The following is a 26,232-nucleotide window of genomic DNA, read 5'->3' on the forward strand; positions in this document are numbered from 1 at the left end:
GGGGCCTTATCTTTTTCTCAGTGGAAAAACTGATTTCAAGTGCACATGTTTGAAGCTGCAGCAGTAAGCCAGGTTGGCTCGACTAAACCACAAAATCTGACTGAGCCTAATTAGAAACCAGGATGCCTCCCAGCACTTAAAGGTTGCTTTCAAGATTCTGATGAGCTGACAAAACAGATTAGTGAGAGGTGGGATTGGTATGAGCCACGTTTGGCATTTTCCTGCTTCGTGGCAGCAACGAGAGGCTCTGTGTGAAGATCAGAGCCCCCCGTGCATGAGCCTGAGTGAATTCAGTGCAGGTTAATGCACAAAGCTCCCAGAGTGGATGGGGTGGACTGAACTGGAGATGCTGCTGATCTTAGAATTAATGGTGTTTGGTTTTAAACTACAAGAGGAGAGATTTAGATGAGATGTTAGGAAGATGATCAGAGGGTGGTGAGGCCCTGGCACAGGGTGCCCAGAGAAGCTGTGGCTGCCCCTGGATCCCTGGGAGTGTCCCAGGCCAGGCTGGACAGGGCTTGGAGCAAGCTGAGATAGTGGAAGGTGTTCCAAGGGTGGCACTGGATGGGCTTTAAGGTTCCTTCCAACCTAAACCATCCTGGGATTCAGTGAAGGACAATCCTGAGAACCTCAGGCTCTCAGGAGTGATGCACAGAGAGCAGGCCCTGCAGCCTGCCAGCTCCTAAATCCTGCTGGATAGTCTGGGAGCAGGGGTGAGGATTTGGGGAGTTCAGGGAGGGCTCTGCAGTCGTTTTTCACACATTTCTCTCCAGGATTTGTTTTGCTTTGAGGCAGTGCTGGATCCCTGTGCTCCCCATCCTGCACATGGCATGGATGGGGCTGGGAAGGGGCTGTGGTCAGGGTGATGCCTGGAACTGGGGACACCCCAGCAGCTGGCCTGGGAGTCCTGGAGGCAGAAACACTTCTGGCTGCTCCCTGTGCTTCAATAGAAACCACATCTTCCAAATTATCCGATGGAATATCTTTGAGCATCAAAGAGCTGCTGCTCAGGGGTGCAGAGGAGCAGCCAGTGCCAACCTGCAGGGGAGCAGCTGTGCTGTCATTTCACACAGCTCTGTGTGCCCCTCAGGTGAGCCAGCAGCACACGGTGGCACCGACCAGGGTGAAGGAACAGCTCAGTGACAAAGTGCTCGTCCCATCCCTTATCCTGGACACCCCTGGGACCCTCCCAGCTCAGGGCCAGCAGGTGCTTTGGCCACCCAGGCCCTGCCAAGCTTCCTCCTGCTGCTCTCCTGAATTCCAGCAGCCACCTTTGCTGGTGCTGCTGTTCACAGTGTCCTGTGTGCTCAGGGTCTGCAGTTTTCCCTGGGAGCTGAGCCACCCCTGACAGGTCCCCCTGCCTTCCCTGCGAGCACATGATGAGAGTTTGAGGCTGAGCAGGCAGCTGGGACGCTCTCCCAGGGCAGCCTCTGTGTCTGGGCCTCCGTTGTTTTTGTCCAAATCCCATCTGACTCCTTTCCAAAAGAGGTTCAGTCTGTAAAACCAGACCAGGTGCCTTTGGTCAGGCTCATTCCTGAAATACCAGCTAGGAGCAAAAAAGCACTTTGGGATGGTCTTTAAGTAGGAAGTTAATTTCAAACTGGTTTTTGTTTTTTTGTTTTTTTTTTTTTCCTCACTTAAAGCATTTGAATCTTCCCTTATGCCTTCCAGATAGAAAACTGACCTTGCTCAGAGCAGCCCCTGGTTTCAGACCTGATTTATTGCATCCTCTTTTAGGAGAGCTTCAAAATCACACAGTGCCACCCTGCAGCCTCTGAAACCTCACCTCTAATACACATTCTCTGCACCTTGACCTCTCGGGTGTTTCAGAGAGAGTAAAGCTCCCAGCAGGTCACATGGGAGGCTCTGCTTTCCCATTCCACTCCTTAACTTGCCAAAATAGTGAGGGGAAAAAAAAACCAACAAAAAAAACCCCAAAAGACCTCACCAGCCAAACTTGGTGGAAGAGTTTAAAAGCTCTGGTGGCCTCTGAGCTTTGGTTTAGTTCTGCATCCCTGCTCCCTGTGCCAAGCTTTGTCCTCCAGACTGCCCTTCCTCAAACAGTGCCACTGGCCCGGGGCTGCTCCCGGGCTCCTGATGCTGCCAAGGAGATGGGCCCTGATTTGGGAGAGGAGCTTTGCCAACCTTCTGTGCCGGGGCCTTTGCAAACTTCCCTGAAGCATCTGCTTTGTTTCTGGTGCTGGGCTGCCCTGAATGCTCCTTTTGTGTGCTCTGCCCGGCGGCTCCAAGCAGCTCTGGAGGAGCCTGAGATAAATGTGACAGCTCCTGCTCTGGAGAATCCCCTGGACGCTGTGGCTGCCCTGTGCCAGCCTGTCCCTGCTGGTGTCACTCCCCGTGTTTATGTTGCTGTGTCAAGCCCAGCTCTTATCGTGTAACCAGAGAGGGGCTGAGGGAATGGGGACAGCCATGGGGACAAGGATGGGACGAGCACTTTGAGCTGTTCCTTCACCCTGGTCAGTGCTCTGGCTGCTCCTCTGCACCCCCGAGCAGCAGCTCTTTGATGCTCAGAGATATTCCATCGGATATTTTGGAAAATGTGATTTCTGTTTAAGCACAGGGAGCAGCCAGAAGTGTTCCTGCCTCCATCTGGGGTGTCCCCAGCTGCAGGCATCACCCCTGGGATGCTGCTGGGAGCCCAGCTCTGCCCTCGCTGTCTCTGGACAGTGTTTGGCTGCTTTTATCTCTGCGGGCTGTCTGGGGGAGCCAGGCTCTGTGCATTGCTCGGCATCTAATCTGCACTGCTGGACTCGGGCAGGCTCAGGGGGCCAGGGGAGGGAGATAAGTAGGAGGGGGGAAAGGTGGGAGTGGAAAATGCCATCTTTGAGGGGACAGCAGGAAACCTGGGCTCGCTCACGTCTTGGGAATTGCTCAGGACGTGGCCAGTGAGTGTTTCCTGATCCCTTCTTCTGTTTTTTGCCTCTTTTTCACTTCCTCTTGAAGACCAGGAGGAAAAGCTGCCTAGCAGGGCATGGCTGAGGGAATCCCAGCTCGGGGGGTGACCTTAGCAAATGTCACTAGAAAGTGTCACAGATAGGTGGAACCTTGATCCACCTCAGTTGCAAAGATTTTCTTTGTATTCTTTCCCTTTTTACCTGGATTTCCATTGACCATCACCTGCTCAGTCCAATCCTTGCCTACACCTGGAGAAGTCTCTGCCTGGAGGATCTTTTTGTTGTTTGCTTTTTGCTGTGGAGAGGTGAATCCAGCTGGAGACTACATGAGGTTCCTCGGGGAGGGGAAGAAAGCAGGAAAAATTTCTAACAGATAAGAGACATTATTGCTTCTGGATGAGAGGGATGGGAGGTGTTCCTGGAGAGGAGAGGTGGGGCTGTGGAGCAGGGCAGGGAAGGGGGGTGATCAGCTGTGTCCTTTCACTCCAGCATCAAAGTCCCCACTGCCCTCGAGTATTAAATTTGGGGATCTGCTCCCCCTGTCAGAGATCAATAACCCCACACTCTGTGCACAGGCAGAGCTGGGATCACGGGATGCTCATGGCACGTTCCCTGTACTCAGGGATTGACTCTGTCTGTGCTTTGTCTGCCCTGATGAAATCAATAAATGCCTTTGGAGGCACCTGTGTGGCAGGTGAGCTCAGCTGCTCCAGGTCACCCGGCAGCCTGTGAAAAAGAAAAGGATTTTGATCCAGAATAGTCCATGTCCTACTTTCCCAGTCCCCTGGGCCAGCTTGTTCCTAGAGCAGGGCTCTGAAAGCAAAGAGAAGAGAATTGTCTCCTCTCAGGGATGATCTGAGGAATCTGGTGTTTCTGCTGTCTCCAATCCTTCCTGTTTGCTCCAGCTGTCACCTGTTTTGTTCCCCCTGTGCCTCTCATTAGCATCTTGGTGACAATTAGGTGAGGGATGACGAGCAGGTTTATGATTCAGTTTCTGGTTATGATTTAGTTTCTGGTTGCTCTGGGTGCTCAGGCATTGATGGGAGCTGTTGGTGTTTGTGAGAGCCCAGTGCTGCTTCATCAAGGTGCAAAGAAATTTGGGTTCAGACCCCTCTGGCTTCTGTCACTGCTTGAAACCCAGCTCGACCCCAAACGGACCCAAATTTTACATGCAATTCACATTTCCCCTCCATTCAGCCCGAGCCCAGGAGTGACACAGCCTCATTCAGAGCCATGAAAACAAATGCAAATCCCTGGGCTGTGGTTTGTTCTGCTGGATTAGCCCATTTTCCCCCCAGATTGATGCAGGGGCATTTGCAGGTGTTTTCTCTGTGGCAGTCCTGGCATGCAGGGGTTTGGGAGAGTGGCCACTGTGGGCTCTGGGAAGGGCACTGCCAATAAAAGTTTTTTTTTTTCAGGATAAAGGGCTGGATGCAGAATCCTGACCCTTTGCACCACATATCCTTCCATCCCTGGAACCCTTCATCATTCCTGCAACACTCGAGGATTATCACTATAAAATAAAGCAGCCCTGCTAGGATGGGCTTTTTAATTTTATTTCCTTTTATTTGCTCAGGGGTGTAAAAATGGTATCTTTTAACCTGTCAGCTTGCATTTACAACACAGCTGAGCTTTGAAAGAGGCTGTCCAAAATGAAACCCAAGAGTAATAGGAGTGTGTTAGGAGAGCCAGTAGGCATTGAATAGTCTCTGTGGTGGCAGAAAAGCCTTAGGCTTCAACTGATTGCTAATTATGTGGCTTTATTCCTTTTTAAGAAAATACCATGTAAGGTTTGTGAAGGAGGTAAAGTGTGTTAATCTGTGCAGAGTTACTAGTTTTGGGGTTGGTGGTTTTTTCTTTATTTTTCCTCTTTTATTTTATTTATTTATTTTTTTATTTTTTTAAATTCCCATGCCCCAATTTGGTTTTACAGCCTGGTTTGAAAAAGAAGCCACATTCTCAAGTCCTGCCACCCATCTCTTAGAGCCCCTGTGTAAAGGGCACAAGTTATTCCACCTTAAAAAGAAAAGGAAAAAAAAAAAAAAAAAAAAGGAGGGAAAAAAAAAAAGCAAAACCCACGCTGTGCAGAGAAGGGAGAGAGTTACAGCAAGTGGGCCCCCCGCTTTTCTCCGAGGGGGAATGTAAGCAGATCCTGCCTGAAACTGCTGCACTCAGCAGTTTTCAGCTTGTTTTAATTGGCCTGGCCTGAAAGAATTCTGAATGCTGTACCTGTGCCAATGAAAATGCAAATGTTTCCCTGAGCCCGGGCTCGAGGGGCCTGTCCCCAGCACGGAGAGGGGCACGGACACAGGGACAGGGTGGGAAACGGGCAGGTCCTGCCCCAAGCCAGCTCTGGGGGACAAAGGGCTTTGGAAAATCGAGTGTGAGCAGGGAGAAATGCAGGGTTACCACTGGAAATCCAGGGGCTTTGGAAAATCGAGTGTGAGCAGGGAGAAATGCAGGGTTAGCTGTGGAAGTCCAGGAGTTTTGGAAAATCGAGTGTGAGCAGGGAGAAGTGCAGGGTTAGCTGCTGGAGGGCCAGGGGCTTTGGAAAATTGAGTGTGAGCAGGGAGAAGTGCTGAGTTGGCTTTGGAAAATTGAGTGTGAGCAGGGAGAAGTGCAGGGTTAGCTGTGGAAAATCGAGTGTGAGCAATAAAAAATGCAGGGTTACCTGCTGGAAGTGCAAGGACTTTGGAAAATTGAGTGTGAGCAGTAAGAAATACTGGGTTACCACTGGAAATCCAGGGGCTTTGGAAAATCGAGTGTGAGCAGGGAGAAGTGCTAGGTTACCTGCTGGAAAATCGAGTGTGAGCAGGAAAAAATGCAGGGTTAGCTGCTGGAAGTGCAAGGGCTTAGGAAAATCGAGTGTGAGCGGGGAGAAATGCTGGGTTAGGTGTGGAAAATCCAGTGTGAGCAGGGAGAAATGCAGAATTACCACTGCAAGTCCAGCAAATTCAGGAGCTTTGTGCTGCCTGGCCCGGGGCTGGGGGATCCTTTCCTTGTCTCTTCCCATCTTTTGGTTGATGTGTGAGGTTTTCCTGTCAGGAACGTGCCCTGGGGATGGTGCTGCTGGGTGTCCTTGGAAAGCTGAGCTCTTAAACTGATCCCAGACTCCCAGAAGCTGCAGGGATGAGCAGGGTGGGCTCAGTTCCCATTTCCCTGCATTGGATGGGAGCTGTCCCTGGTTTGGGGGTGTTTGTAGGGGCACAGGTCAGGATTGCAGCCCCATATCCTATTTTTGTGTTGTTCATTCCCTGGAGATGCTGGTCCTGCACAGGATTGTCCTTCATTGAACCCCAAAATGGTTTGGGCTGGGCAGGACCTTAAAAATCTTCTCCTTCCACCCCTGCCATGGCCAGGAACACCTTCCACCATCCCAGGCTGCTCCAAACTCACCTTGGACACTTCCAGAGCAGCCACAGCTGCTCTGGCCACCTTATTCCATCCCAAAACTTATTTTTTTAATGCTGTTGATCTCCAAAAAGAAACTGCATGAACCCCAAAAAACACCAAACCAAACAAAACCAGCAACAATTAATCTGAAATTACTGAGTTCTGCATATTTCCTGTGGTTTTACACACCCCATGTGGGGCTGGGCTCCAATATTCCTCACACATGGAAGTTCTCCTTGTGCTGGGCATCCCTCAGGGTGACCATTCTTAGTGCAGATAACTCCACAATGCAAATATTACAAATTAAAAGCACGTTTTTTAAGGCATCCACAAATCATCCCTCCTCCTAAAGGGCAGATCCTAAAGTTCTGGAATGAGAGAATAAGAAAAACTATCTGGCTCAGCTTCTTTTTCTGCCTCATGTCAAATAACAGCCCAGCAGTGAATTGGGAAAAGAATTAATTTTCAATAACTGGTTGATCAATTCTTTTCTGTCTTTGCAATTCCCTATCCAGTAATGAATATGCATCTTCTGCATTTTCCAGAGAAATATCCAGCATCTTAGGGTATTTAAAATTAGATCTGTATACATTTACAGAGTAATGATTATTCTGAATTTCATCCGAGGCAATTAAAAAAGCATCATGATGACATTTAAGGTGATATTTTTCTCCCCTATGTTAAATAATTATAAATAATAATAATGATTAAACAAATTATTCTGTTCCTCCCAGTCTGGATCAACCTTTAGGTTAATAATCTAAATCATTAAAATTCATCTGTCTCTCCAAGGATTGAGTAGTTAAAAAAAATTGGAGGAACCTTTCTGCAGAAGGGTGATTGATAATTACCAAAGCAAAGATGTTTTGTGGGTGAAAAATGGGGCAGCTCAGCAGATTGATTGGTTTTGATGCTGGTCAGGTTGAGGTGATGTTTTCATCAAGTAAACTTTTTTTTCTTTTTTAATCAGTTTTATCAGCTGGCATTCTCTTTGGGAGATGATGTAGGGATCAAGTCCAAGCTTCCCACCAGACAGAGCCATGGGCTGACCTCAGGTCACTGAGGGCCATTTTTGGAGATTATTTGTTAATTAGAATAGGAGTTAGGCCCTTATAACTGTATTTTTTTATTATTTTTCCTCAAACTGCCTCTGTGAATGAGATTTTTTTTCTTGACTAATTTTAATCATTTAAAATCCAGAGTTGAGACTGGTAGTGTCCATCATTTCCTCTATTTAGGGTTGGTTGATTTACCCCCAGAGCTGCCTAAATCTCTTTATTTAGGATTTAAAGCATCAAAACATAGAGTTGAGAATAGGAAGTCAACTTTTAGGGAACCCAACTTTTGGGAAACCTGACTTTTAGGAGATTGCAGCTGACTTGAGAAGGGAGACCCAACTTTAGGGAAATCCAACTTTAGGGAGACCCAACTTTAGGGAAATCCATCTTCTGGGAAACCCAACTTTAGGGAGACCCAACTTTAGGGAAATCAAACTTTTGGGAAACCCAACTTTTAGGAGATTACAGCTGAAAGGTCTCAGGCTGTTTTTCTGTAGACATTGCAGCAATGTAGGGGGAAAAACCCAAAATGCTGTTGAGCAGAGCAATGCAGGATCAGTCCCTGAAAGGTGTTTGGGATTTTTGGACATTTCCCTGGATGATCAGAGACTCCCCAGGCCACGAGGAGCCAGGATGGATTTCCAGTCAGGCTTTCCCTGTTGGTTTTATTGGATTGTGCCTTGCTCCCCTCTCTGCAGAGTTTCTCAGGAATTATCTGGGTTCATCCATCTTCCCCCTCCCTCTGGGCTATTCAATCCTTTCCCACCCTGCTACAACCAAGCCTTTATGTTGTTTTTATAAATTGCTTTTTTGTTGTTGAATGTGACTGAGGTTTGCAGGAAAACAATCTCCCTTCAAAGGAGCTGGGACCAAATGGATTCCCTAAATTCAGAATTGGAATAAGGGTATGGAAACACCCTCTTCAGAGGAATTTGGATTAAAAAGATCCCCTATAGAAAGAATGTAGAATAAGGATATAAAATGAGGATATATTCCTTTCAAAGGAATTGGGACTGAATGGATTCCCTTTATATGGAATACAGACTAAAGATATAAAATAAGGATATATAAACACCTCCCTCAAAGGAATTTGGACCAAATAGTTCCCTACATAAAGAATATGGAATAAAGATCTAGAATAAGGATATACCTATATAAGGATATACCTGTACCCCCTTCAGAGGAATTGGGACCAGAAAAATTTCCTATTTAAAGAATATAGACTTAAGATATAGAATAAAGATATATGAACACCCCATTGAGAGGAGTTGGGACCAAATGGATTCCCTTTGTGCAGAACTGGAATATGGAAATAAAATAAATTTATTTTTTAAATAAATACCTCATTCAAAGGAATTGGGACCAAATAGATTCCCTAAATACAGGGAATAGAGAATAAGGATATAAAATATAGAATAGGGATATAGAAACACCCCTTTCAGAGGAATTGGGACCAAATGGATTTCCTAAATACAGAATATAGAATAAGGATATAAAATATAGAATAGGGATATAGGATAAGGATATAGAAATGCATCTTTCAGAGGAATGGATTCTCTATATACAGAATATAGAATAAAGATGTAGAATAAGGATATAGAAACACCTCATTCAGAGGAATTGGACCAAATAGATTCCCTAAATCCAGAATATAGAATAATATATATTTCCTAAATACAGAATATGGAATAAGGATATATAAACCCCACCTTCAAAGGACTTGGGACCAAACAGATTCCCTTTATGTGGAATATAGCCTAAGGATATACAGAGCACAGACAAAATCTGAGGGATTCTGAAGTTCCATCTGCTTTCACTGCACACAGACCTGGCTGTTGGTAACTCCCCTGTGTCCCTTTCTTTTCCCAATTTCCCCTCTTTAAACCCATTTTTATATTCCCATCTCCCTCTCCTGGGTGTCCCGTGCACCTCAGTGCCGTTATCCCAACTCCTGCTGGAATTCCAGGGATTCTCCTGAGCCCAGCCCAGCCTGCAGCCCCTGCTGCAGACACACAGACAGACAGACAGACAGAGAGCCAGCCAGGCTGCCATTCCCTGGAGAACAGCCCTGCTCAGGAAATGTTGCTATTTCCGCCCTGCCTGCAGTCAGGAAATGAGGAGGAGGCAGCACTGGAGATATTTTTTGAATTTGACAGGATTTTTTTTTTTTTTTCCCTCCCTTCGCAGCAAGGAATGCTCAGCCTGGCTGGGCCTGCAGCAGGAGGGGAGTGCTGGGAGCCACAGAGGTGGTGTCAGATTTTGGGGTCATGATGGATTTTGGGGTTGTGTCAGAGGCAGGTTAAGGTCTGGGATTTGAAAGCAGAAAAATGGGATCAAATGACCCAAAGATTCGAAGCCAAAATAGTAAACATGACCTCATAAAGCGTCTCTGCTTTCCCTTGCTGACGTCCTCGTTTGCTTGTTTGACTTTAAACCAATTTTTTTTTTTGTTTCAGTGTTTGTTTTGACACAGAATTAAATGATTTCAATTAAAATGTAATAATTTTAATTCTGTTCAGAATCCAGAGCAGCACCTTTTGGGTGCTGCACGTGTGAAAATTCCCATCTGATCCCACTGCACTGAAAAGGGATTCAGCTCCCACATTTTAATATTGGCCCACTTTTACATTCATTTAAAACAGACTTTCTTCAAATTAATCTCATGAGATTGTAAAGCAGTCAAGGGTGCCTTGGTTTTAATGGAAGATGTGTGGCTAATCCCCCAGATTGTTTTAAAAATCTCCTTCTTATTAGTGGGAATATCCTGGAAATTCCTACTGCAAGTAGTGCTTGAAACCCTGCAAATGTTTCCAGTGGAGATAGAAAAAGTGGAATGGTGATCATTTAGTGGTGTTTGAGAAATTTGTTGGTTTTAGAGTTAAATAGAAGATAATTCTTGCAAAATATTTCATATTTAGCTATTTTCAGAAACAGGCCCAGACTTCCTCTTCCTAAAAGATACATTTGATCAGAATTTGCCATTTCATCAAAATATTGATTATTGTTAAAAGGCAATATGTATTCTCTAGGGATGGATTAAAAGGGCTCTGCGTCAACATTGGATTTTTCTTTAATATATGAAAAAATAAGAGTAAAGCTCTAGTCAAAACGATGTAGAAGTAAAACGCAAAAAGTAATTTCTAATGAGAGATAAAACATTTGTTTGGAAGTTTTTGAATGGAATTTTAAAGGTTTTTCCTGGTGTTATTCCCCACAAAAATGTCGTTGCACCATTATCCTGATTTTTCCCAGGGCGTTTCTGCCACGGTTCCCTGGAATCTTGTGGGATTATGGTTGAAATACGAGCTCCATTTGTTGATGTTTTGGAACCAGAGTTTCAAACCAGAGGCCAAAATCCTGCCATCACCTCGGGAAGGGCCTCTGCCCTAAGTGTGGCTATTCCAGGAGTTCCTACAGCAAAGCTTTCCCAAGGAAGGGATGCATGGAGCAGCTGGATGTGCCCCCCAAAGCAGCCCAGTCTGTACCCCTGGAGCCCCACCTGTGCTGTTTAGGGGTTAAAAATATCTGCTTGAAAATCCCAAAATGGGATCCCAGCTGGGGAGATGCAGATCCTTGGGGTTTTTCCTGCAATCCCAAAATCTGCTTTGCTGTGCCAAACCGTGTTTGGCTTCCCACAGGTGGAATCGTGGGGAGGTTTGGGCTGGAAAAGACCTTCAAAATCCTCATTTTGTGTTTAGGTTGGCAGAGGAAATTGAGTGTGCTCCTGGTGCAGCAGGGCCGTGGATTGCAGGTGTGCAGAGACAAAAAGGAGGGAGAAAAGGCAAAATTTTTTTTTTCTGGTGGTCATCTAGAAGGAAAACAGACAAAGATAAACGTGACCTGCACTGCTGAGCTCGTTCCCTCAGCACCCAGTGCCTCCCAAGCCTTGTCCCTGATCCCTCATATCCCCACTGAGCTCGGCTGTGGCCAAGGAAACACAAATATTGTTCCTCACACGTGGAGAGCTGCTCAGGTCCCCAGCAGCCACCCATCCCAGCCCTGCTAGCACCACCCATCACCCAAACGGGTGTCTGGAGGCTCAAGGAGGCATTTTGGGGATTTTGGCTGGTGCCTGCAGGAGGAGAGTCCAGCGTGCTTGGTTTGGGTTTTTCTGTAGCAGAGCACAAATAACATTTGCTCACGAGGCAGAGCAGGGACACGGTGCCAGAAATAGAGGCTCCCGACAATCCTGCAGGATGTTGCTGTGCTGTTATCATATGATTCATCCACTATGAGGCTGAACAATCACTAACCTCAAGACACTCTCACTTTCACGCCCTCTGACACGCATTCCACTGAGGACAAATATCCTCTGCATGAGTAAAACCTCAGGGCTGGGGTTTTTTAACTCGTAAAGGTCACTTTGTGAGCGCTCACATGTTGAGTTTGAACTTTGCTGCCCAGTCCTTGAGCCGTGGGGAGGGTTTCTGTGACGTGCTGGCTTAGAAAATCCTTTTTGGATGCTGATCACAGTGATGGCCGAGGAGAGGGACTCCAAAAAGCCCATGGTGGAAACCACTGAAATCAATTACAAAGAGAATAAATTTGGCCCAGATGTTGTGATACAACTGAGCTGAAGGCAGGAGGGAGTTGGGCTGAAGAAGAGATCCAGGAAAGCTGGAAAAGACATGGCTGGAGGCATTCAGGGGCTTGCAGGAGGGTTCTTCTCCTGAAAAAAATTCTCTTGCTTGGTGGCAGCAATAACACCTGGTACCAGGTGAGCAGCTGGATTTGGAGACCTTTAGTTTCAAACTTGCACATCCTGAATGTCCCCCACCATGGAGAACAGCCGGGTAATGGATGAATTTATGCAATTCCTTCTGTGGGAAGTGTTTTGTTATTTTACCATGGTTGAGGCCCACCACTGGCTGTGCACTTGGCAATTCTCTTAATTTAATTGGATTTCATTTAGTGCTGAGCCCCCCTTTCCGAGCTTGGCTCTTGTTGGTGGTGGCCCCTCCAGGTCTGGGCTCTTTTTCCTCGCAGCACTAGATGGCAGTGTAATGGCAAAAACCTGCCCTGCCGGGGAGGAAAAAGCTCATTTCACCCCCAAAACCACCCGCGAGCAAATCTAAAATTTGAACGCAAAACAACCAGACCTTAAAAATGCCTCTCCAAGCTCCTTAAATTCCCATAAAAGGCTCTGGGAAGAGCCAGGACAAGGTCTTTGCTGATCACCCAGTGGCACAGGAGTGATGCCAATTTATGCCACCCACAGATTTGGCCCACAGCAGGATCACAGCCAAACTTGTACAGAATATTTGGTCAGGAGATTTGGGTGAGGTCTAAAATGCAGAAGCACCAAAACAAACAAACATGATATTTTTCTTCAAAATGAAGCTCGTAATTCCTTACTAGGATCATGTTTGGAGTTGCTTTGCAGCCCTAGAGGTTGTGGCACAGTAAATTAAGCTGTGGATCATCTCATTTCAGATCCCTGCAGGATTCAATCCCAATTTTGTGGCCCCAAAAGGGGATTTATGTGGTGCACAGGTTTGATTTTTCTGTAGGGAAAATTCCATGTCATGGAAGCACATGGGGTACGTGCATTTACGTCTGTTTTCTTAGGTCTGGATTAGCGCCCTCATTTATGACCAAACCTTTAAAAAAGGAGGAAAATGTCACAGTATAGACAAATAAACAGGGTAAAAATAAATGGCAGAAAGACCACGGTGAACGTGGCCCTTTGTGGACGTCACCAAGACAGCTGCTGGCCCGGAGTGAGATCTGAAGGTCTTTGTTAGGAAACGTTATTGCTGAGATTTTCACTGTTTGGATTTCCTGTTTTCCTCACTTCTGGACCCTTTAACTTTTGTAATCTAAGCAGGGTCAGCTCTGGTCATCCGTGGGGAAACAGGCTGGCTGTGAACAACAAGTGCTGCTGTAGGTGAGCACTGGGGAGGTGCTGGAGCCAGCCAGGATCCTCAGCACAGGCTGCTCTGACCTTCTGGGCACTGCTGGCCACAAGACTTCCCTGTCTGCATGAAAAATACCCAGCCTTGATTTTTTTGAAATGCTGAGTGATGGAAATCCACCCAGTGTCCTTCAGGAGCCTTGCAGAGGGGGATTGCCTTTGGCTGATAAAAATGAGTGTCTTGGTTTTGGTCAAAACCTACTTAGGTTTCATTTCCTTGTGGTTCTACTTGTCTGTATTTCCCATGGAATTTTTTTGCACAAGTCTTTGATGCCCTTAGATAATGATTTTGATGCCCTTAGATAACGATATGCTCCAAAAGATGTTCCAAGAGCCATCATCTCCCAGATAAGATGTGAAAGCCTGATGGGAACCAACTGATCCCTCTCAAAAACCGTACGATTTTTAGGATGTGTCAAAAACAAACTCCCCAGGCAGTTTCAGTGTCATAAATGCTTTTAGCAGTCCTGGGCTGGAGTGGGGATCTCTGTGTCTCCATTGGCTGGACATTGGGACAATCTTCCTTGCAATAATTAAAGCAAATTCAGCTAGAAGGGATGAAATGAAAGCAGTGTAAAGGTGCAGGAGTGAAAATAAATGTTTAGAAGTTCCACCCACTTGTTGGCAAGGGATTATAACCCCATTGTGGTAGGGGCTGTTATGTTGCTGTGTAAGATTCTCTGTCTCTGTGTGGTGTTTAACAGTTTCTCTGAGTTGAGGAATTAAAGCTGTACAACATAGTCAGGTACCAGGTGGGCCTGGGATAAATCTGTCAGCTTTGTGTGGAGTCTGGAGGAACAACTGCCAAGGTGTGCTGAGCTCATTTTCCCTCCTGGACATGCTTTTGGTATAAGACAAACTTGGTTCTGTGTCACCATCCCTGAGGTATGACCAGGAATTCTGCTGAGTACCATCAGCATCCTTCTTTTCCTTTCCACCTTTCAGTTTCCTACCTCAAACACTGATTTTGGCCAGTTGGGTCTGCTCTGGAAGGTGATTTTTCACATGGCTGAAAAGCTTCTTTCCCTGTTCATGGTGTCCATTGTCTCACAGTCACCCACAGGCTTTTCTCAGGGCTGTGGTGGCACAGCTCATCCATGAGTGAAATCTTCCCAGCCAGAACTGAAATTAAGTTAAATTGGGAAGACTTTCACCAGGTTGGATTTATCTTAGAACCTCCAACCAACATTTTGGTTTTCACCTTCAAATCCATAGGTGTCATTGATGCCATGCTGGCTTTTAGGGCTTCTCTTCTCACTTATGGGGCTGTCTTGAAGGAAACGTGCTGGGGTTATCTCAGTGCTGTCCATGTAAGAGGAGATTTGGGTCTGTGGGTTGCTGGATGGGCAATGTGTGGTTGTCAGGAATCTGAAAGTGTCAGGGGACACTGAATTGTGAATTGTTGAATTATGTGTGAGTTCTCTGTGACAGTGAAATCTTCCCAGCCAGAACTGAAATTAAGTTCAATTGGGAAAACTTTCACTGGGTTGGATTTATCCCAAGATCTCCACCCAACATTTTGGTTTTCACCTTCAAATCCATGGGAGTTATTGATGAATATTGAGATATTGATGCCATGCTGGCTTTTAGGGCTTCTCATTTACAGGGCTGCCTTGAAGGAAGGCAGAGAAATCCCCTGGGGTTATCTCAGTGTTATCCATGTAAGAGGAGATTTGGGTCTATGGGTTGCTGGTTGGGCAATTGTTTTCACCTTCAAATCCACAGGTATTATTGATGAATATTGATATATTGATGAATATTGATATATTGATGCCATGCTGGATTTAGGGCTTCTCTTCTCATTTATGGGGTGTCTTGAAGGAATGCAGAGAAATCAGCTGAGGTTAAATCCGTGTCATCCACGATTCTGAATTACGAATTCTTGATTTCTGTGAGGAGCTGCTGTGATTTTGGGACAGCATTCCCAGCCCTCCTTGTCCCCAGCAGGTGGACTGGGCAGCATCCCCAGCTCTCCCACTCGCTGACCTCCCCGCAGCGCTGCTCCAACAGGACGTGGTGATTTACAGGGCCAAGGGCCAGCAGGAAATTCCGACCTCCGCCCCCCCGGAGCACGGAGGAAGCCGGAGCAGCTCCGTGACTCAGAGCCCGAACAGAGCGGGACTTACTGGAGGGGGAAATGCGTGCTGAAAACAAACAAATAAACAAAAAAAGACAACCCCCCCCCCCCAAAAAAAAACACACACACAAAAAAATAAAAAATAAGAAATAGGAAAAAAAAAAACCCCAAACCCCAAAACCAAAACAAACAAAAACCACCAAAAAATAGAAAAAAAAACCCAAAACAAAAAAGACCCAAAAAACAAAAAAGACCCAAAAAACAAAAAAGACCCAAAAAACCTGAAAAAAACCCCAAAACTCCCCCAAAAAACAAAAACCACCAAAAAAACCCAAAAAAGCCAAAAAAATACCCCAAAAAAGAAAACAAATCAAACAAACAAAAAAACCCAAAAAATCCCAAAACCCCCCAAAAAAACACCAAAATCCAAACCAAACCAAAAACCCCCAAAAGCAAAAAAAAAAAACCCCAAAATTGAAACAAACAAAAAAAGCAACAACCAACCAACAACAACAACAACAAAAAAAACCAACAAAAAAAATTTTGATTAATGCTATTCTTTAATAAACAACTTATGGCAGGTGCCTGGCAGCTTATGACAATTCACGGGGTATTTATTGGGATCAGAAAATACTCTGAGCTTGAACGAGTCTGTGCCCTGGCCTTGGCTGGCTGCAGTGGGCTGGGCTCAGTGGCTGCCTGGCTGCAGATAATAAATCCAAGGGCTGGAGAAGCCGTGAAGTGCCCGAACGTTCAGCTCATTGTGGCACCAGCGCCGAGCTTTCCCAGCCCCGTTTTTCCCTTCTCTGCAGCCCCGTTATTCCCTGCAGGCCGGCTCAGTAAACACAGCTCACTTCACCTTGCCTGAATAATGATTTTTGTTGTAGTTGGTGCCAGCTCTGGGGCAGGCAGAGCGAGCTTTAGAGGCTGCCAGGAAGGAGAGGGCATCGGTTTTGTGTTGGATTTAGGGTTTAGGATGCTCAGGAGATGCTGCCGTGGTGGGATGGGCTGGTCCCGGGCTCTCGGTGGGGATGGTAAATTCATTTTTTTCTGCAAAGCAGCAGCGCTGAGGAGGAAATGCAGGAGCTGGGGGAGTGGAGAAGGGATGACTTTCCTCTGATGTCAAAAATCCCAGCATCCAGTGCTCGCCGTGGAAAAGGCGAGAGGAGAAGAATGTGGAGACAGGGAGAGGGGCAGGGAGCAGAGATGATGATGATGATGATGATGAAGGGGAAGGACACGCTCCTTTTGCTCCTCAATCTTGTAGGCTGAGCTTGTCCACCCTGGCAGGATGGAGAAGCAAGGCTGAGCCCCAGTGCCAAGCCCCAGGGATTGCTCCCAACCCCATCCCGATCTGGACTTGGTTAGTACTGCCTTGGTGTGAATTATCAGGGAGATAAAAATTGTCAAGAAACTTACAGCTGTTCCCACAGGACTCTCTCTCTTTGCCTTAGCTTTTATTTCTGAGGGTTTGAATTTCCTGCTCACTGTGCTCGTGCCTGATCCTCACAGGATTTCTGCAAGGATCAGGGCTGGATGGAAGTGAAGAAGCAGCAGAGCTGGAGCTGCCCTGGAGCTCTGTCCAGGTTCTTATTTCTTCCTTCCGAGGGGCTGAATATCAAAAAGGTGCCAGGTTTTGTCCTTCATGCATTTTGCTGTGTGCCGTTGCCTGTAATTAGTTTCTCAACTGAAAAAGCTTTCTCAACCGGAAAAAAAAAAAAAAAAAAAAAAAAAAAAAAGGAAAACCAACCCCCCACATTTTTGGCAATGGGTTGTTTTTCTAAGCAATTAATTAAGAGCTGATTTTAAAAGAATTTGAATGAATCCTTCCACTCTGTGTCAAGCATGGATTTTGTATTAATCACTTCACTACTCGCTGGCTGAATAAGGACTGAAAAAAGATGCAGGGAGTAAAAATTTCCCCAGGAAATGAATCAGACGAGGAACCTATGCCTCATCTGGCCTCATCCAAGTGAAGAACGCGAGGATTTTGTCAATGGTGGGTCAGTTTACAAACGTGTCCTCTGCAGGGTGAGTCAGAGCAGTGATGCATTTCACAGCAATGCAGCCAGAGTTGCAGCTGAAAGCAGCACTGAACGCCAGCTCAAGATAAACACGAGTGGATCCTCAGTGGATCCATTATTTTTATATGTGTATATATAATTATATATAAAATGGTGCCCATTATAGTCAGGAGAATGAAAATGCAGCCTGTCAGATCTGCTGCTGTGTTATCCAGCTCTCCCTGTTTAAAACCAATGTCCAAATTCCCTCTGGCTTCCACGGGAGCAGGGAAATCCCTTGGGACTTGTGATTTCCATTTTTTGATAAGGGAGAGCTGTGGGGTTTTGTAAGATGGAGTTGGTGGAGGATCCAGCGTTTTTTTCAGTGTCCAGTCAAATGTGGATGCTCCCAGGTGGGCAGCACTGCTTTGTGGTAAAATTCAGAATGTGGAATCGCTCTGGAATCGCTGCTGTCTCCAGAGTTGGCTGCAATGCATCACAAGTTTGGAGTTTTCCAAAATGCTGGACAAATATTTATGTTTTTTCCCCCTCAAGCACCAGCCTTTGTTAGTGTTAGAGCTGTTAAGGGATGTACAAAAGCTGTTGTCGTGAAAGCACCATCAAGATTTGTTGTTGATGTTTTGGTTGTGGGCGAGGTAATGAGATCTAGCTGAGAATCTGAGCTGAAATATGAAAATTTCAATCGTTTTCCCTGGTGTCACTTTCCCCAGTGTTTCCCAACACTAAACCTTGTTAAGTGTGTTAGTCCTTGTGGGTTTGGGTTTTTTTTTTTTTTTTAGTGGGTTTTCTGTAGCTTTCCAGGCTGTAAAAGTGTTTAGGCAAGAGGGTGAAATACTTGGTGGGTCAGTGGTGAGATCACGATTTATTGCTGGCCAAGATTGCTGCCCTGAAATGGGATGAGAGCAATGGCTGAGATGCTGCAGGCCTTTCTTTGGGATAATGGTCATCCTTGGAAAGATCTATAATTAAACCAGTTCCTTGATTGAATGTGGGTTTATCAGTGCACTTTTTCAGCCTCTTGGCTCAAAGACCATCCCAGTTTGCAAATATCAGCGACACTGGGGCGAAAAAAAGCTTGGGAAGGGGGTGGAGAATGGCAGACTCGGAGTCAAATTTAAATTTTGGAAGTCCTTGGCCAGCACTTTAACCATGAGTCCTCTTCTCTTTAGGGTTAAACGTTTCCTCTTAGAAGAAGAGCCAGAGGCTCTCGATTATCCATGCAAAACAGGCCAGGGCTTTGATTTGTAAGGTTTTGTCTGCCACACTTTGAAACGGATGAAGCTTAATTTAGATCCCCACAAGAAAATCAAAATTCGACGGTGGAGACACAGCCCCACTTTCCCTCTCTTATCCCGAGGCATCATTCCCCACCCTTCCCATTTTTCTCTTCACCCCCCCCCCACCACCAAAAAAAAAACAAAAAAAAAAAACCACCAACAAAAAAACCCCAAAAACCCCTGGCGCTTTGGAGCACATTTGGGGGATCGGGGAACAATTAAAGCAATGATGTGTGTGCTTCAAGGAGAAAAGCGAGCTGCGGTAGCTGTGCTTTGACAGGTCTTTGGAGGATTTCAAGGAAGTTACACCCACTTCATTCATGATAATCGGCTGTTTAACGCCGAGCAGCTCAGTGTTATGAATGAAAAGGGAGCGTGTTTTGGCTTGCAAGAACAACTCGCAAATCTAATGCTTCACTCGTCAAATAACCAGCCACGTTCACAAAAAAAAAAAAAAAAAAAAAAAAAAAAAAAGGGGAAAAAAGAAAGGGAAAAAAAATTAAAAAATAATCTTGACTTCATTCTTGAAATTAATAGATGCGGGATTTAGTGGGGGAAAAAAAAATCCTGCAACACCCAAAGTTGTGTCTTCTTTTTCTGTAGGGATCCAAAAACCTTTCAGCTCCCTTTGCCATGTTTGTAACTCTGTGACTGCACGAGTTGGGGGAGAAAATGCAGCTTCTGCTGGACTTTGATGCAGCTAAAGGCAGGTCCTGGTGACTTTTTATGCATTTGGTCAGAACATGCTGAATTGTTGGATTTCAATCGTTTTGGGGGCCAAAAGCAAACAGAAGGGAAGAGAGTCTTGGGAAGGAACAAGTTTAGATTTGGATGGATTGCAAGGGCACTGTGGGCTCTGTGCTGTGCCTGAGCAGACTCATTGATGAGGAATATATTGATTTTGGGGGGGTATTGAAGCTGGATTTGTGGAATGTCGTGATTTCCTGTGCCAGGTGCTTTCATCCCATCTGCTTTTTAGACTTGGATGATTCCTGGGAGGTTATTGGAGGCTGGTTAGGATATGTTGAATTAAAGGCAAAAATTGTTAGAAGGAGAGAGCCTTTCTACTTTCCCTTATTTGCAGTTCTTTGGGAATAAAATTGCTTTTTGGAGGAGCAACATCCATCCATCCCACTGCCTCCTCCAGCAGGCAGGGAAGGGATCTGTGCCCGGGCAGGAAGGAATGCAGCTCCTTTGATCCCAGAAACACCCACAGGTGCTTGCAAAACGTTTGTCATGGAGCTGAGCTGAATGTTCATTAATTGGAGTTTTAGGAAGGGACGTGTGGAATCATTTCCCTCTCTCTGCTTTCTTGTCTGGATTCGGGGTAAAACCAGCTGGGATGGTTTTAATTCGAGCAGAATTTGACAAAGCATTAATTGGTGCATACATCGAGGGCTGTGCTGTGTTTGTGGAGCTGACCTCTCCCTGAAAGGGGAAGTTTTGCTCAAAGGAAGCCAAAAAAATCAATTGGAGAAAACACAATTCCATCTGATGATCTTCCATCTTCGGTCAGCAGCTGGGAGCCTCTGATGGAAGGTGGGAAAACAAATTTTCCTCATCGTTTCAGCACTAAAATAATTCCCAGAACAGCGTTTGGCTCAAGGCAGGATCTTACTGGAGCCCTTTCCACTTAAAAGTGGGGGGAAAAGGGAAATTTGGGCAAAAAGGGCAAAAAAGGCAAAAAGAGCTGAAGGCAAAGGTGGGTTGGATGGAGCCTGGGATGGGAGGGAGGGTGGCCATCACTTCTTCATCTCCTGCACAATAAATTAATGCTCTTCTTTCTTCTTTTGCTCCACAGAACCGTGCTTGGGGGAAACCAAGAACTGAGCAGATCCTTTTTTTATTCCCACTCATTTTCAGGGTGAGTGAATCCTCTTGTCTCCACTCCTGCTGTCGTGTCCTGTGCAGCTCCAAAGTGTGACTTAAGGTTCAGAGGAAAATCTCTCTTTTCCTAATCTTTGCACTGATAACACGGAGCTTAATTTAGCAGCAGTCAGGCAGAACATTTGGATTTTGTCATCCATTTCCAAAACTATTGTTGGCTTCTTATTCCTTTGTTTCCACACACCACCACCCCCAACTCGTTTCAGATTTACATTTTCTTGGAGGTGCCAAAAGATAAGTTAATGCCAACTTGATGATTAATTAGCTAATACTTTCCTCTGTCCTGAGATGGAAAGCCTTTATCTGAGTCACCTATTAATTATTATTTTATTTATTGCTGCATGGGTACATTTGAAGGGATTCGAGAAATTTGAGCAGGAATTTATAGGAACAGGATGAAAGGAAGCCAAAGGAACCTTCAACTTGTTATCAGAAAATATGTCTTAATGTTGAGATCAGGGCACTTTTAAATCTATATTTTACAAGCCCCGAGCAATATCAGAGTCTCATTGTCAAAATCACTGGAAACACGGAATTCTGAGGCTTTCCAGCATCCTCAGAGATGCAAAAATCAATAAAAAAAATCTTGATTTTCCAGAGGCTATGGGAATGGCTCAGCCATTCCTATGCTCAGCCTACTTGCCTGAGCTTGGAAAAGTTGTGGGGAAAACACACCTGGGGCACTTCCAGTGTGGAAGCTTCCAGGAGCTTGGTACTGGTGCACATCCTTTTTTTTTTTTTTTGGGAGCTGGGAAGAGGCTGCAGACATCTCCTCCCAAGTCAGAGTCTTTCCAGTGGGATATTTGGAATTCAAGTTGGAGTTCACACCGAGGGAATCATTATTCAAAGTGCCATAAATGCATTAACACAGGAGCAGGGATGTGAATGAGTTTAATTTAATAATGTTAAAAAAGGGGGAAACTCGGGTTGGATAATGATGATGAATTTATTGGTGGGTGAGTTTGGTTACCTCATTCTCCTGAAATCATGATGAGGAATGAGGTAAGTGCACATTTTATGGCCCTGCCTGTGGGCAGGAATTAATGCTGTGCACGGGAGAGGTGCTGCACATCCCAGGCAGGATTCCCAGCAGGAAAAGCTGGAGAATTCCAACAGCTCACAGGTGAACCACCCAGGCTTCACCTTTGGGGGTTTGAAACTGGGAGGGAAGAATTTCCAATCTAAACCCACAGTCAGTTTGAAGCCATTGCCCCTTGAACCATCACTGTGCTCTTTTGCTTTGGGAAGGCTCAAGGCAAAGATTTTTTGTTATTTTATGTTCTGTGGGAGCATTGAGATCCAGCTCTGTCCCTCCTGGGTGTCCTAAAAGAGGTGACACAGGGCTGATGTCCCCAAGTGGAATATTCAATGTGAGCACAGTGAATGACACCTGTGGGTGGAGATACCACGATACCATGGCCTGGGAGCTGTGTGTGCTCCTGGAATTGCCACCCCAGCTTTGTCCTGCTGAAATCCACGTCCAAATGCCTTTTTTTTTTTTTTTTTTTTGGCCTCTGTTAAGCCCTGGGCATGGATGTGTTGGCACCTGTTAATCTGCTGAACTCAGAGCCTAAATTAGAAGTGCACCAATTTTCAGAAGGCTTAAAACTCTCCTTGACTTCAGTGGGGTTAATCTGTTCCTGGGGGTGTTTTAAGGAGGAGGGAGGAAGGGGGATCAGTGGGAGAACTGGGAAGTTAAGAGACAAAAATCTTTTCTCCTCAAACCATTTTATTTCCCCTTCAGGCTTAGCTTAAAATCTTTGTTTTGAGCCTTCCTAAAGCAAAATAGGACAGTGATAGGGCAAGGGAGAATGGCTTCAAACTGATGGGGGGTTTAGATTGGACATTAAGAAAAAATTCTTCCTGTGAGGGTGGTGAATGGATGGAATAGAATTCCCAGAGAAGCTGTGGCTGCCCCTGGGTCCCTGGAAGTGTCCAAGGCCAGGCTGGATGCACTCTGGGATAGTGGAAGGTGTCATGGCATGGAATTAGAGGAGCTTTAAGCTCCCCTCCCAAGCCCAACCATTCTGGGATTTGATGGAAATTCAGAGCTCTCAGGCCGGGTTTGGCAGGACGAGGGAGGAGTGGGAGGAGCAGGAGCAGCTCCTCTCCCTTCGTGTGTCTCAGCATTCCGTGTGGTCACCTCAGATGTGGGGCAGCCTGCTCTGCTTCCCTCCCTTCCTGCAGGAAATCTGAACCCCATCCAGCCTGCAGGAATGTGTGCTCAGTGCCAGCCTGCATTAATGCTGCTCTGCTTTGCATGAATAACCAACTATTGACAGAGGCAGGCTCTTACTGCAGGTATTCCCCTCCCTGCTTCCTCCAGTGGCCCCAGGAAGGCTTGGGCTGGTGAATTGTTTAATTTCAGTCCTTATTTTTAATGAGATTATAGCTTTGAGGGCTGATTGTGCATTTTAATTGCTGATTCTTTAATGCAGGAGCAGGGAGCAGAGCCCAGGTTTCCCCTTTGCCACGTGAGTGCCAAAGGCAGCACATCAGTGAGCAATTTTCAGTGCACTGAATCCATTTTTTCCCACTGAAAATGTGAACATTCCATCTTTCTTTCCCCACAACTTTAGCAGGAGCTGTGGTGAGATAGGACACGAGGCAGCAGCTGCCAGCTGGGTGTTTAAGGCACTGAGAGCCTGCATGGGCAGCACATCCTTCTCTATTTCCTTGGCCTTTTCCCACTGCTCTGCTGCAGAAATCGATCTTTTCCTAGGACTTTCTGTGTGATTTGCCATGGTCACTGCATTTTATGCACAGGGCTGGGGGCTGAATTGAGTCTGACACTTTGGGAATTGCCCTCCTCAGATCCCCAAATTTCTGTGGAAGGAGTCCTGAAGCATTTTGTGGAGCAAACCTGAGATCCCTGGAGCAGATTTCTCACGGTGTGGATTTCAGCTGCAGGAGTTGCAGCCCCTGTGAGGTTTTGATGGACCTTGTGAGCTGCAGGAAAGGTGCCCTGAGAGCAATTCTCTCTCTTACACATCCACAGGGAATTCCCAGCCCAGGCAAAAGAGCATTTGTGGAGCAGTTTCCTAATTTAGAGCAGTTGCTGGATGTTGAAATGTTGTGCCAGTGGAGCAATGTCCAGCTCTAAATTTGGAGGGCATTAAGCTCCAGCCCTGGGCTCCATGTCCTGATGCCTTGGCATGGGGGGTTGCTTCTCCTGGATTCTGGAGCAGCTGGGAAAAGCAGGGAGATTAGAGCCAGTGGAGGGAACAAAAAGCAAATGTCATTTGAGGCTGAGGCTGGGGGGAAGGCACAGGGATGCTGGGGGAGAGCACAGTGCCCTCAGCTCATGTAAGGTCAGGGAGCTGCAGAGAGAAGTGAAAATAAAGCAAGGAGTGAAGTGAAAACAGAGAGGAACGAGGAGCAAAGTGTCCAAAAAGTTTGGAACCAGATGGGGTTTAGTCAGTGTGCTCCTCCCCAGAGAGGTTTTGGCTTTTCAGAGGGGTTTTAGCTTTGACCAGGAGGGAGAGGTGGCAGTAGCATCTCTGGGTGCTGCCTCTCCCTCCTTCCATGGGGATTGACCTCTCCTTCTCTGCTCTCTGCTCTTCCCAAGGGCCCTCTCCTTTTCCCCTCAGCCTGTGCTGTTCCTGGAGACCCAAGCTCTTTCTGCAGGCCCTGTTCCATGGCTCAGGCTGCTCCTGAGCATCCCTATTGATCTCTTTCCATCAGCAGAGGGGCAGAGCTGCGCTGTGCAGCAGCAGCAGCAGCGATGGAGGCACACACAGCACCACACTTGGAGCCTGTGAGGCAGCCTGTGAGCAAGAGCTGGACAGGACTCACCATGATCAGCATTTTCATGGCATCAGGGAGGAGGTTTGGAGGCTGGGGATTGCTGGCACAGGAGCGAGTGAGGCTCCTGGTGTTTATTCTGTGGCTGTGCCCTGATCCTGCTCACTCATCCACGCTGGGAACAGCTTATCCCTGGTGCTCAGGGAATGCCGTGCCAAAATCCTCTGGTAGCCCCAGCAGCAGGGCTGGCAGAGCAACCTCACGGGGCTATAAAAGGAACAAAAGTCTGTTGGTATCTGTGGCTCCTTCTCCTTTCCAAGAAGCAGGGGATGCTCACAGTGATTAAATTGTTGGGGCTTTGTAGGAGGTGGAGAACTGAATAAAGGGACTTGGAGCTGCCAGGAGAGATTCCTCAGGGAAGTTCCTCCTCTGAGATGTCACCTACCCGTGTTCTGGGTCACAAGGACAGCACTACCCAAGAGACCAGGACCTCCCCGTTTTCAGCAAGTTGTATGTGGTTTGTTTTGGGGTTTTTTATCCCGTTCCTTCCCTGTGCTGGAGGAAATAGGATGTGGTTTATGAGTTTTGGTAAAATATTCTGTCCTGGTTGTAACTCTGAACTATCCTCATGCAGTGGGTGGTGCTTTAAACTTTGGGCTTTGCTTGTTTTGGAGAATCCCACAAAGGTTTGGGTGGAAAGGGACCTTAAAGCTCATCCAGTTCCACCCTGACACCTTCCACTATCCCAGGTTGCTCCAAGCCTGGCCCAGCATGGCCCTGAGGACTTCCAGGGATGGGGAGCTGTGCTCTGAGCAGTTTCTCTGTGAGATTTCCAGTGTCCTTACAGGTCTGGAGAGGATGAGTCAGGTATGGCTGTGGGACAGCACCTTCATGGGTAAACCCAGCTGTCTTTGAGATGTAACACACACCTTCCAGCCTCTGCCTGAAGCCCCGAACTGAAGGCAGGAGGGACTCAAGGTTTCTTTGAGCCCCTCGTTGTGTTCCTGGCAGTGCTCTGCTCGTTTCCAGCCCTGTTTTCTGTTCCCTCTGCAATCCATTTGCTGCCGCCCTTCCCTCCCTCCCTCCCTCCTCCTCCTCAGCTCCTGACACAATGGATTCCTTTCTGCAGTGAATCCCCTGCTCCATGCAGACATTCGCTGGCTCTTCTCTTCAATGGGAAAAGAGGGGAAAGTCTTCCTTGTTCCCAGTGAAAACCAGCACTGGCAGCCTGGGTTATTTTGTCGGACGTGTGGCTTTAAGTGACGCCTTTGCCATCTGTTCCGTCTGCTAATTATGAATGCAAAACAAACGGAGCCCACAATTGCTTCATTTAGAATAAGAGAGATGGCAGTGACCAAAACAGTTTTATTTTGGTGTCAGATGCTCTTTTTATTTCTCCTGTCTCTTCCTAATCCAAAGCAGGGCTGGAGCACTTCTCCCTGTCCCAGTTTGCAGCAGTGGATGTTGCTCTGACAAACGGGACCAACTTGTAAATGTTGAGCCTTTAGGGCCTTTAAGGGACAATCCCACAAGAGCAAAGAAAGAGAAAAAAAAAATCTCGATTTTCAACTGTGAGGGCTGATGGCAGCTTTGGTGTTTTCAATCCAGTTGTGTTGGTCTTAGACCTGCAAAGAGACACATCAGGGCACCTCCAGGAAGTTTGCCAGCAGCGTGTGAGGCTGTTCCATGAAAACAGCAGCAGGGTATGGGGGGAAAAAACCAACATTTTGGGAAAAATTCCCACATCCAGAGAGTGGTTTAGAGCAAAACTCTTCCAGTGGGATTAAGGAAGGGAGGATTTGACGATCTACAGGAGATTTCAGTGGTGATGTGGTAACACAGTAGGAAGAGGCAGGTGAAATCCTGCAGTGCTGCTCTCACAGGCTGCAAGGAAGTGAACCTTCATGTTTGGGAGGCCAGGGCTGTGCTCTGGGGGTCTCAAAATA

At 46.5% G+C, this 26,232-nt stretch overlaps 1 protein-coding gene and 1 long non-coding RNA gene across 3 annotated transcripts in view; one reads left to right on the forward strand and one right to left on the reverse strand.

Moving 5' to 3' along the window:
- The window catches only part of LOC106861813 (uncharacterized), a 132,213-nt gene that overhangs the window by 71,950 nt on the left and 34,031 nt on the right, over positions 1-26,232 (forward strand). For both annotated transcript variants that reach the window (XM_088177758.1, XM_088177757.1), the window contains one exon: positions 20,457-20,519. In XM_088177758.1, coding sequence (XP_088033884.1) covers positions 20,457-20,519 — 63 coding nt within the window. The remainder of the gene's footprint in view (positions 1-20,456; positions 20,520-26,232) is intronic.
- Positions 16,084-17,011, reverse strand: LOC148221357 (uncharacterized). The gene is made up of 2 exons (XR_015808150.1): positions 16,774-17,011; positions 16,084-16,637 (listed from the first exon to the last, which is right to left on the reverse strand). It is a non-coding gene; the product is annotated as an uncharacterized LOC148221357 (long non-coding RNA).

The sequence above is a fragment of the Sturnus vulgaris genome, chromosome 23 (genome assembly GCF_052056855.1).
Source record: "Sturnus vulgaris isolate bStuVul1 chromosome 23, bStuVul1.hap1, whole genome shotgun sequence".
Lineage (NCBI taxonomy): Eukaryota > Metazoa > Chordata > Aves > Passeriformes > Sturnidae > Sturnus > Sturnus vulgaris.